Source organism: Diprion similis, chromosome 6 (genome assembly GCF_021155765.1).
Source record: "Diprion similis isolate iyDipSimi1 chromosome 6, iyDipSimi1.1, whole genome shotgun sequence".
Lineage (NCBI taxonomy): Eukaryota > Metazoa > Arthropoda > Insecta > Hymenoptera > Diprionidae > Diprion > Diprion similis.
The window spans coordinates 2316409-2327975 of NC_060110.1; the positions used below are offsets into that span (position 1 = coordinate 2316409).

Here is an 11567-nt window from a genome sequence, read left to right on the forward strand (position 1 = left end):
TGAAAACCATCGAAAACAAAAAAAAAAAATGTTTTACGCGGTTTTCCATGCATGTTTTCCATACACAAAGTACCCGTTTCTATGGCGGTCGAGTGAGTGTGCGAATGCGGTTTTGAATCCTAGGAGTTAAAAAACGGTCTTTTCAATACTACGCGCATGCGCTATCACGAACAAATCTGATATCACGTGACTCTAACCTCAATTTCGTGCTCTGTGAAAAAAAACGTAACACACTCCATCATAAAAATCCAACTCGGTTTATTTAGACGAGCAATTGAATCAAGTTGCCCAGTGCATTTTAACGCTTAATCGGTAATTGGCGACCCGAATTACAGATGTGGGTCTAACTATTTGCACGATTGTTTCTAGTGTCTAACATTCGGAAATTCTCGTGGAGTGCCGTTCTGACGTCACACAGTCTTTCTCAGAAACTTGTTTTTGATTGGCAACGAAATAGATAGCGTTGACTACATGTCTTAACATCTTTCTTACCAAGCGGCGATAAATTCATCGGCTACAGGTAGCCAACTCGGCTATAACTTTTTTTTTTGTCATGCATATATCAATCGATCTGCTCATTTTTTATACAGAAAAAATATGATACGCTAGCGAGAATTTCTTTTAATTTTTTTGTTATGCCTGTTAATGTTAGTACGAATTTTAAAAATGTAACAATCATTGGTATATTACTGTATATAGGAATAAGACCGACATTCTTTTTTCTTTGTACTAATTGTAACTTTTAATTCAATCACGGTCAATAATTGTGTTTAAGTTAACGCTGAGTAATCAACTTTTGAATTTAAATAAAAATTCCCGCTTCAACTACCTACGTGCCACGACCGGGGCTACGCGGGTGCTGCGGCTCTAGTATTACTACGTTCAGTGGTAAAAACACAGCCACACACACCACGGAGCAACATACAAATGTGTTTCGAAGTAATTATGTTGAATATCTATTTCGTGAATTAAATATCGGATTTACTCTGGTCGATACTAAACATAATGGCACTCAGAGTGTTGAGAAAGGTATGATTTTGAAACCCAGTCACATATGAACCTCTATAATTGGGAAGTAAAACATAACCTAACACTTATTTATACTGTCAAATTTACCTCATGCGTTTTCAATTCTTTTTCAAGGTAGTGGAATCCACTCTACGACCTCAACTCGGGTTTTCGTTTCGCCGTGCCTATTCCCTGTATGAACCAGACTATTTGGAGGTTAGTTTCTATTTTCTCATTAACATTACGTCTAATCGATCGAACTAGAAATTATTTTCTCTGAGATTGGCTGATTTTGTCCTATATGTAATAAACATGTATTACATCTTGACTCGTTATTGTCAATAGCGACACCAATCAGAATACTGAGAGTATCAGTGATGTTGTGATTTTCATTAGAATCTAATTTATTTCAGGTAGGAAAATCCAATATACCTGTGCACGATGTCTTGAATATTCAACTTACAGCATACAACTTTTGTATCCTAGAAAGCTATCATCACTTTCTTGATAATTTAATTCATGATATGGGTATAGAAGTTGAGACGAGGTTAGTATTATTTTTATTCAACATTTCTTATTATTGTCATAATTTACAACAAGAAGAAGGCTTATTGCGATTAACTTGAAATACTTTTGCAGCTGCGAATGATTTACAATTTACTCAAACTGATGAAAAATTAAAAAGAGCATAAATCTTCTTCTTACAATGTGGATAAATTAGCAATACGTATGATTTCATAATACTTGATTGAAGATTGGTAACAGGTGAAAAAAAATTTCAGCTGGGCCCTACCACCAAAACACGAGATCATACAAAAGTTCAAGCCGAGGAGTACTGTGATTGATTCTGAATACAAATTGAAGACATATTTCAGAAATATACAAGTGGTTGAACCACCTTCGACTCTGTACCCTATTCTTCTTCGAATGATAGACGCGAGTCTTCCAGAAGGGGTAACAGTCAATGTAGTAAAACATGAACCAGAACACGAAGAAATTAGGCAAGTTCCCAATAAGGACCTTCTGGAACTTAAAGACCAGCTAGAAAATGTTGGCAAAGCCCCGCCAAAAAGGAAAAGAGGCTTTTAAAATATATCAAAAAGCTTATTTTGTAAAAAATAATAGTACTGTATTATACTCGTTGTTAAATAAAAGCTAGAGAAATGATTTACGTGAAGTGGAATTAGTTTTCTCACAGCGCTTTTCGATCATTTTTTGTATGAAATATAATCTCGACTAAATAGATCTACTAAAAATATGTTTATTTGCGATCAATAAAAATATAAAATATGGACACATACCAATAACGTAATAATACAGATTCACTGGCAGTTAGTGGTTGTTACAGTTATACAATTACATTTAATTCCTTACTTATATAGGTAATACTATTTTTAAATATGAATTCATGATAAGTGTATTAATACGTAAAATCAAACCATGTTATACGTACACTAATATGTGATAATGAACCATTCTAATGCGCTATTTTAATCATGATTAAGTCTCAAAGTTTTTGTATCAAATTTAAAAAGTTCTTTTTTTTTACAATATTACGAATGAATATGTGTAAGTATTCAATCGTATCAAATTTCACAAAAGTCCAAAATGAACAATCTTAATTTTTGCTGATTCGTCTGGTTGTTTGCTATGTGGTTCCTTCGTACTTTCACTTTCACAGTCTTCTGCAACATTATAAAATGGAGGTACATTTTTAAAAACCGTTTTAAAAGAGTTGCCTTTTTAATGTAAAAATTACAGCCCATACTTCTGATTAATTTTAATTGGATATTGCAGAAAAGATTACAAAATATCCTGCCATCAATGGAGATTGAAAGAAACTGGGGAGTATTAAATGACCCAAAACAAAATTTATCCCTATAATTTTCAGAAACTGGTTACACTTCATAGCATGTAGTTACATGGTTATTGTTTTTCTTTTTACAACATTTTTCCTCCATACAATTCCTTGAAGATTTTACTGAAAATACCACCTAGTCAACTTTGTGTAATCTTTTCGAAAACATACAAATGAAGGATAGTAACAATGGAAATACACAGCAATTTTTTCCTGTTATTCGGTTTCAAAAATCCCAAACTTATAACGAGGTCAAGTGCACAAATTATGACGACTTTATTCTCTTTTAACTCACTTGACAATGGTTGAAAATCTTTCAGATAATCTTCATTTCCAAGACATAGTGGAAGACTTTCAGCTAACTCTCGCTTAGGATCCATTGGATGCAACTGAGTTACCGACCGCTTCTGTACAGGTCTATACGGTTGCCCCTGAAATTGAATATTCATCAGTAAAACATTTTAGTAATAGTTCCATTTTTGCTCATTTTTCATAAAAGTACACGTGTATTTTCACAATTCAGCATTATTTTTCAAATTCAGACTAGAAAATGTTTGAATAAATTATCTCACCGATCCAGGTACCAAAATGTGTGTCACAGTGTCGGAAAATTTAACTTTCGGCTTTTCGCTTGACGTTAAAGTTTCAACGGCAGGAGGGATTTGGGTGTTGGACTTGGATTTAGAGAATGGAGAATTGATTATAGGTTGTGGTGATATATTAGAAGAAAATTTCTGCTCTTTGCTTGTGTTCAAGTTGGCACAATTTTGCAAAAAACTGTGTTTCAAATGCGTACTTTCTCCTAATTTCATTTGGAGTTGTGAATTCGATCTTAGATGATTTATGGGAGTATGAGAATCTAAATTGTCACAGCTACCATAGAAAGGAACAAAATCAAGGTCGTAATTGACTCTATAAGTTCTAGTTGATTGAAACTTGTTATTTCTTTTATGATGATTTTGTAGAATTGTAGATACAGAATTTTGCCTTTGTAAAACCTTTGCAGTCGAATTAGGTAACCTGGATTGGAATCGTTGGACTGGTTCGTCTACATTAGTTAATCCCAACGTACTATGCGACAATTGGTAACTTCTGTTTGGCAAGCTGTGTACATAATTATAGGAATTCCTTATTGAAGGCGGAGGTGGTACTGAGATTGGACAATGTTTTTTCGTTGACTTCATCGGAGAATGATTGTGAATTGGATTATCTACAGGATTAATTGAAGTTGGTGCAAAAGTGTCCTTACCAGTATTACCAAAATCTGATATTAATTCTTTGTCAAAGTTACTAAATGATGTTGACATAAGGCTACCGTTTGGATCAAAATATGGTGTAGTTGACAATTTATCAGTACCGATTGAATCATTGAATAGCATTGATACCAATGTACTTGACTGAGGAGCATTGAATGCCGGTGGTTTCATACCATATAACATTGGTGGTGTATTTACATTATATTTACTTGTGGAATTGAATCCGTTATACAGATCACCATACGATTTACTCATAGAATTACTAGTCAGATTGCTAAATGGTGTTGAGATACGAGGGGATTCTATATTACTAAATGAAGATGATTTATTGGAAGTATTATCGAATAATTCTGAGTCATAAGTAGGATTATTAAATAAAGTCGTCGTCAAGTTTTTTGTATCTTGCAATATAGTTGAAATTTTTGCATTGCTTGAAACATTATTAAACGGTGGTGAAGATATGGTATTTGATTTGTCATCGAATGATTTATCGTTTATGGTATTGCTGGAGTGATTGAAAATTGGTGATATAGAATTGTTACTGAAAGACGTTGACATTAAGTCACCTATCACATCATTAAATGACGGCAAAGTTTTAACGGAACTGTTAGGAGATGTTGAACATAAATTGGGATTGTTATAAGGAGATGTTAGCGGATCATTGTTACGACTGATACTAGTTGAGGAATTATTGAAAGGCTCTAAAGTCAGATGATTGACACTGGGAACATTGAATGCAGTTGACATTAAATTTTTATCACTGTTCAAAGAGTTTATGGTAGGGCTTTCAACCGCATTGAATGAAGTTGACATTAGACTCTTTCTATTATAGTGATGGGGATGTAAGACAGGTAAAGGTGGGACATTACTGTCAACACTTTTGACATTATTTCGTTTCAGGAGAACAGTTGAACTGAGTTGTTTCCTCCTCGGTGAATCTTCGCTTCCACTTTCTTCGCTGTAAGATTCGCTTTCTGCTTGACTTTCCGAACTCGAACACAGCGAACAGGATCGCCGAGAGCATGTCGAATCTATAGATGATCAAAAGTGTCATATTTTCACAGTGATCAGGCCGTGTGTAATTTTCACTAATGTTAATAACGTGAAACAAGCTGTGACCTTAGAGGTGAATACTTTTTGTCATTACTTATGATGCTGTATAATATGATCTACATAAGTATCCTCACTTTTCATGCCAAAAACCTCTCGCTTGCATTTGTGATAGAACCAAATCAATAAGCAACTTGAATGATTTCATGCAAGTACTTACGTGTGCTACTACAACTATTTGATCGAACGAGGATAGTTTCAGCTTTTCCTTTCGCTGCAGTTGCCATCTCTGTATCGTTTGTTATCAGGGCATAAAAATGTATATCCATAAAGAGATCATGATCATTCAAATCTATGGCAAGTCTGAAAGCTTTCTCGAACAGACGATGCCTATCACAACATATAGATTATTTTTAACGTTGTTATATACAACATATAGATATTTGTTAAATTTAAGATTTTAAATTCAACAACTCAGCAAATTATTTTGCTGACTCAAGTGCAAATTTATATCTACCTCAACAAATGATGAAAAAATCTCCTTGTCAAATCTCTTACTTCTTCTCCATACTCTTCTTGAACTGTTTGGCTTATCGGCGTAATTGGTACATGAAAGCTGCCCAGAGCAGTTTGTATGAGCCCTTGAAAATTATCGAATTATACACGGATATTTTGATACAATATTTTCTGACGTCTAGAAGTTTGATTCAACGACAAAAGTTGGAGAGTGTATTTCCTGAATGATACTAAGCTTCAACTGTACTAAATCTATCGTTTTATCAGTACTATACATCTCAATCTTATCAGTCCATATATTAAGTTCATATGAAATGTGAAGTATTTTATAATTTTTATAATTTTTTTCATGAAGTTCACCTTCTCTTTCTGGCGTGAGCGATGATTTGAAGAGGTAATTCAATATTTGATTCAGAGAATGCATGCACACTTCTGGATAAATGTCCCAATTCATAGCCAAAAGTAGTGATATGGCACGTTCGACCTGGGATAAATTCAAGTGCCTTCGAACTAGTACATCACCAGACAAACTACTTCCTTCTATGAATTTGATTATTCCCAATGGCCCTCTGAGGAGAAGCAAAAACTACAGCTATATATTACTTAAGAATTGTAATAATTAAATACAGCTGCTTTTATTTTCATGACAAACCTTTCAAACAGTAGTAAGAACAGGGAATCCCCATTGCCATACGATTCTGGACAATTGTGAGAAGTTATTCCTTTGCTCCATTCCATTCGCAATAAGGCTGGTTGATTTCTACTTCAATTGAAAGGTAATTCTTTGCAGTTTATAGTAAAACGTATTACAATCCTAACACATGGCCGTGGAAATTTGATAATTAAAAAAATAAGATGTGTTCGTTGATTGATTGCATAGTACAGTATATACTCAAATGTATAATAATAATACCTTGACAATGCCTTTGGATGCAACAAATAAAATGTATTTTATAAACATGTGAAGAGAAAATATTCTCACTCAAATAAAATACATATGGTTGTATGCAATTTTACATTAGAAATGTTAGTGCTTGTGATTTCAGTTAGTGAAAGTGCTTGTGTTATTGCTTCAAAATGAGAGTAATTAAAATTCTCAAATCTTTGCAAATTGTAAAATAATGCATTCATAAATGAAGACTTTTGTCAATTAGTAATTTTGGTCATATGTATATGTTTCAGAAATACCTAAAATATGACGAAAGATCCAAAATATTAGATGGTGTTGTATCCTCATTCAGTATTCGGCTCCGTAAACATGTTAACGATATATCATAATGTTGAAATTGACCCCGCTCATTGCTAATGGTAAATGCCATTCCGTCAGTGTGCCACGACGCCAAAGTCGGTATCTGTAACAAGAAAATGCATGCAGTGGTAAAGTTTAAATACATAACGTTTATTAAACTATTTTAATGATGAAATTAAAAAGATTAAGAACGTGGATAATTTGGATAAAACGAACTACAGATGTGGCAACTCACAAAAGCAGCTTTCACACTATTATTCGTCCCCCGAGCTTGATCATGTAATGTCACAGAGCCATCGATACAACACAACAACAACATGTCATGATTGGGTGAAAATTTGATACAACTGGTATGCGTTGGCAAAGGAACAGAGGTTACGGCTATTCTCTGCAATTTACCCTGCTGCGATACTTCGTAGATTCTCCACTCAATAGTTACTTCACCCTACACATCACACCTTATGTCAGAAATGATCATTGAAAAGTCAGTACTAGTCATGATTTCAGTGACTTGTAATGACAATAATTTTGCATTACGTGATAAAATAAAAATTCACGTATGTTAGGAGTTGGAAATAATTATTCACCTTTCTAGACACTTTCTGTTCTACAGAATGTATCATATTTTCATGATGTGTACTAAATGTTACACATAGCGGATCAAATTCTGTTCGCAGAAAGCATAAAAGCTCTATCTTTATTCTGAAAAAGACGATGAAATCAATTTCCTTGGTACATACGGTGTATGATACATGTTAAAATTCGTTTTCATTATCTTGTGATATAGAATGCATGAAATAGATCACTAGACTCTAAAACCAACTTAAGCATCTGTAATTGCCATAGCAACAGGGTTGATATGATTTGTAATCAAGTAGCATACTTAGGGTAATATACGAAAGTGATGTTCTGAAAAACTATTTATCTCCTAAATTTCAAGTAATTCAATTCATTCAAAGCCATGTCACAGCATTGGCACGGTCACTGGGCAAATGAAGCTTTCAAGCCGGTGAGGTTGCGAAATTGGGAAGTGCCAAACTGGCATCCCTGTTGGCCTGATCGGCATTGCAAGGTAACTCAATTCATGGCTAATAACCAAGGACGAATTTTAGTGGGCCAGAAAAAATCCACTCAATCTCCATGGGGCAATTTCAAGGTATTGTTTCTGTAGCTGTATGCAATAAATTTAGCAATAATTAAACAACTTTACGGGGAACTACGAACGCGTAGTTTGATATGCTTGTGAAGAATGACATTACAAATAATCGTACGCATAGGGGACTTGGGAATTACCAGCAAAACTCAGCAGGCAGAAGGCCTACGAACTCTCAGCACCTCCGCAGCACAAAATATATGCATGGGAACAACATAAAAAAGCTAACAAACAACTTTGTGCTGCAAAAAATACAAAAATATCATCAACCGGAATCAAAATCGACACTTCAACATCTATTCTACCAATGAATACAACTGATACTAAGTTTTCTCAAGAGGCGGAACCTGAAACATCATTACCTCACCCACGTATTGCGGACACAATCCCAAAAACTCCATGCTCAATTCACAACAGTTGTGAAATTTAAATGAATTCATGCAAGATATCATTATTTATTATTGTGGCTACAATCGACATGCATGTCATCTTTGCATGATTATTCTATAGTTTTTCACACGTTGCAAAACAATGAATACCTATATATAATGTGAATTCGGTGCATTTAGATGGTGAATTTTTTATTCCATAGCGTCAACATTCTTTTTATTTGTCAAGTTCAAAAATGAACAAGTTCATGATTTGCTATAATCAAAATTTCACAATACATCTGGAATATTTTTATGTCTTGCAACACGTACAGTGGTATACTTTATGAACTGGGTTATCTTCGATTTTATGTTCCAAAAACGTGGTATTATTCTCTTCAAAATCTTAATACCACTAACGCTAGAATATAAATAAGAAATCAGAGAAACTATTACTTATATCTATTTCTGTTGGTTTCTTCATTGTTTTGCTGCAAAATATTTCATATTTACTAGAGTTCTGCTCCTAACAATTAGAAACCAGAATATATAAGTTTCAAACAATGATCAGTTGATCTTCGATAGCTGATTTATTTTGAACATAATTCATTGTAAGTAATATTATATCGATCGTGGTTTTTTAGAAATTGCATTTATTGAGAGACGAGTGAACTACTGTATTAAAATTACATTTTGATATCCAGATGCAACCTTGGATCAAACAAGTTCTTCAAAGATATACCTTATATAGTGACTGACGGTATACTTTCCCAGTTACAATGTACTATATAATAAAAGCTATTATTATACTCAGTTCTATTTAGCTTCTATTTTCTTGCCATTATACAGTATCACAATTTTGTCCAATGCTGTGTCAAATGTTTCTATAAATGTTGATCTAACGAAATAGATACATACCCTATAAGACGATAAAGGTGAACATTGGCTCGATCATGTTCTTTTACTACAGGACTCCAGGGAAACACTTCATTTATGGTTGATTTCCACCATACTACAATCTGTGCATGTTCAAACGGTGTTGATGGAAATTGAGATTTTTTTTATTCACACGAAATTGTAATGAAATATAAAAAATTTATTCTTACCAAATCTCCAGTCTTATTAAATTGAATTTTTTTATCTAATCTGCGGCCACTTGGGCCAGACAGATCAAACAATAACAACTTAGGATCTAGTCTACTCATTTTCTCAAACATGTGCCTTTTGGGCTTTGTAAAGTGTACCAAAGTCACTTGATTGTCATTGTACGTGCACATCAGATGACTTTTTGTAATTATCACTAAAAATAAAAGTTTGAATTAGAACATAAAGCCCATAAAGTTTTGTAAAGTTCTACAATCCTCACCATCTGACATGTGATCCAAGACTTTTCCAACAAGGTACTTATCGAATATCATTTTTTGGATATCTCCTGTTGAAAGATTTATCTGTATATGAATCAATAATCCAGAGCTCAAGAGTAATTGTACCACACAATGGTCACACCACTGGCAATATACCACAGAATGGTCTTTCAATTGTTCCTACAAAAAGATAATGTATATTTACATGGAAACAATCATGAAAAATCTTCAAAGGATGAATGATCATTTACTAACCTCTAGATACTTGATCGAATCCTTTAGCTTATTTGCTTTCTTATTTTGCGGTACGCAGACCATTCCACGTTTCTTGCCATAGGATCTTTTGCCTTCGGCGTACAAATTTTCTGTACGTTTATCATGATATCTATAAACACAATACATGATGCAAATGGATTAATATTCAGTAACATTTAGAGTATGCTGGTCAATTAGCAATTCATTAAGAAAAATTTCAAGGCGTAGATTCGCTGTAAAGCCATAAATACAAATCAAATATTATAGTTTTCTGAGAAACATTGCGAGTGATTTTTTGAACTGGCGACAAAAGGTGAGATGACAAGAGTGGGGAGCTTTGTAAGTTTTTGACATTAAAACATTGATGAAAACATAATCAGTATAAATGATAAGAAATGAGCAGAATTATTAGAATTAATAGAATTGCGTATAACAAATTGGATGCTATAGAGAGATATTATATAGGAGAGAAAAGGCTACGCAGGATAAGTCTTACCGAAATGCACCAAGGTCAGTATCCTTGATGTTAACGACATCTTCGAATGTCCAAAAGTTAGTTTCACCTAACAAAATAGTCATGACGAAGAGTAATTTGATCGTACAAGTTGAAGATAGAATGTTCACATCACCGTGTAAACAAGTTGTCACAATTTTTAGAGGTTATGCTTTACTAAACCAGCTTTTGTCAAAATCAGAACTTCCATACCTCGATATTTAAAGCTTGGAATTTTGTACGTCACTAAGATCAGAGAATACGTAATTATTATTCATGGATGATGTTGACTGAAGATGTATAAAGACTGCTGGCATAATGGGGCTTTCTATAACCTAAAATCAACAAGATCTATTTATCGTCAAGCGACGTCCTGTGCGTCGTACTTACAACTCAAGTCGGTAAGCGATCGGATCGGTTCGTAAAGACTACGAGCAACGAGGACTAATGTTACCATAATGTTATCACATGTAGCCAGATGGATAATGCAGTGTCGGTAGTTATTATGACTATGAAATGAGAACCGATTGAAGAGATTTGAAGGACTTGTACGACGCGATTCTTTTCTCAGTAAAATTCGGCAATGTTAATTGGGAAGGAAGTTTTTCCCTTTACGGATCTACGTCTTCATACGTTGATGGCAGCATACTTAGCGCGTGATAAAATCGTTTGCAGCATTTTTCAAAGTCATAGAATTTTTCGTTAAAAATCCAAAGGGGTCAACCTAATTCTTTTTTTATGTTGTAGGTTTTTTGTCCCATAATCGATTTCAGTCACACCATTTTGACGAATTGGACCCAGAGCAACGAAAGAGAAGACATGAAAATAGCGATGGACCGACCGTTGAGCAAATACGAAGGAAACACACAGAAAGTTGTTCATTTACTTATATTAATTCGAGTTAAATGTAACACTACAATCTTATGTGTATACACATCGTATCCTTCATCCTTCGGAGGTACATTGCATCTGTGCGCGGTGGCGAAACCTTTGATAT

General features: G+C 34.0%; 2 protein-coding genes across 3 annotated transcripts; one reads left to right on the forward strand and one right to left on the reverse strand.

The window, feature by feature from the left end:
* Nucleotides 1-891: 891 nt before the first annotated feature.
* On the forward strand, nucleotides 892-2402 carry LOC124406621 (39S ribosomal protein L48, mitochondrial). The gene is made up of 4 exons (XM_046882091.1): nucleotides 892-1029; nucleotides 1144-1224; nucleotides 1422-1555; nucleotides 1791-2402. Exons 1-4 carry the CDS (start codon nucleotides 1006-1008, stop codon nucleotides 2095-2097), a joined length of 546 nt encoding a protein of 181 aa, XP_046738047.1. The 5' UTR covers nucleotides 892-1005; the 3' UTR covers nucleotides 2098-2402.
* Nucleotides 2254-10814, reverse strand: LOC124406619 (WD repeat-containing and planar cell polarity effector protein fritz). 2 transcript variants are annotated; one of them, XM_046882087.1, is made up of 15 exons: nucleotides 10574-10814; nucleotides 10078-10207; nucleotides 9825-10002; nucleotides 9565-9758; nucleotides 9377-9477; nucleotides 7525-7639; nucleotides 7173-7382; nucleotides 6877-7040; nucleotides 6341-6448; nucleotides 6049-6257; nucleotides 5690-5813; nucleotides 5393-5562; nucleotides 3439-5153; nucleotides 3162-3297; nucleotides 2254-2693 (listed from the first exon to the last, which is right to left on the reverse strand). In XM_046882087.1, the coding sequence occupies exons 1-15, from the start codon at nucleotides 10654-10656 to the stop codon at nucleotides 2602-2604; spliced, it is 3729 nt and encodes a 1242-aa protein (XP_046738043.1). In that variant the 5' UTR covers nucleotides 10657-10814; the 3' UTR covers nucleotides 2254-2601. The 2 variants fall into 2 exon arrangements, with proteins under 2 accessions (XP_046738043.1, XP_046738042.1); XM_046882086.1 differs by having other exon boundaries at nucleotides 6341-6451.
* Between the last annotated feature and the right edge of the window lie 753 nt (nucleotides 10815-11567).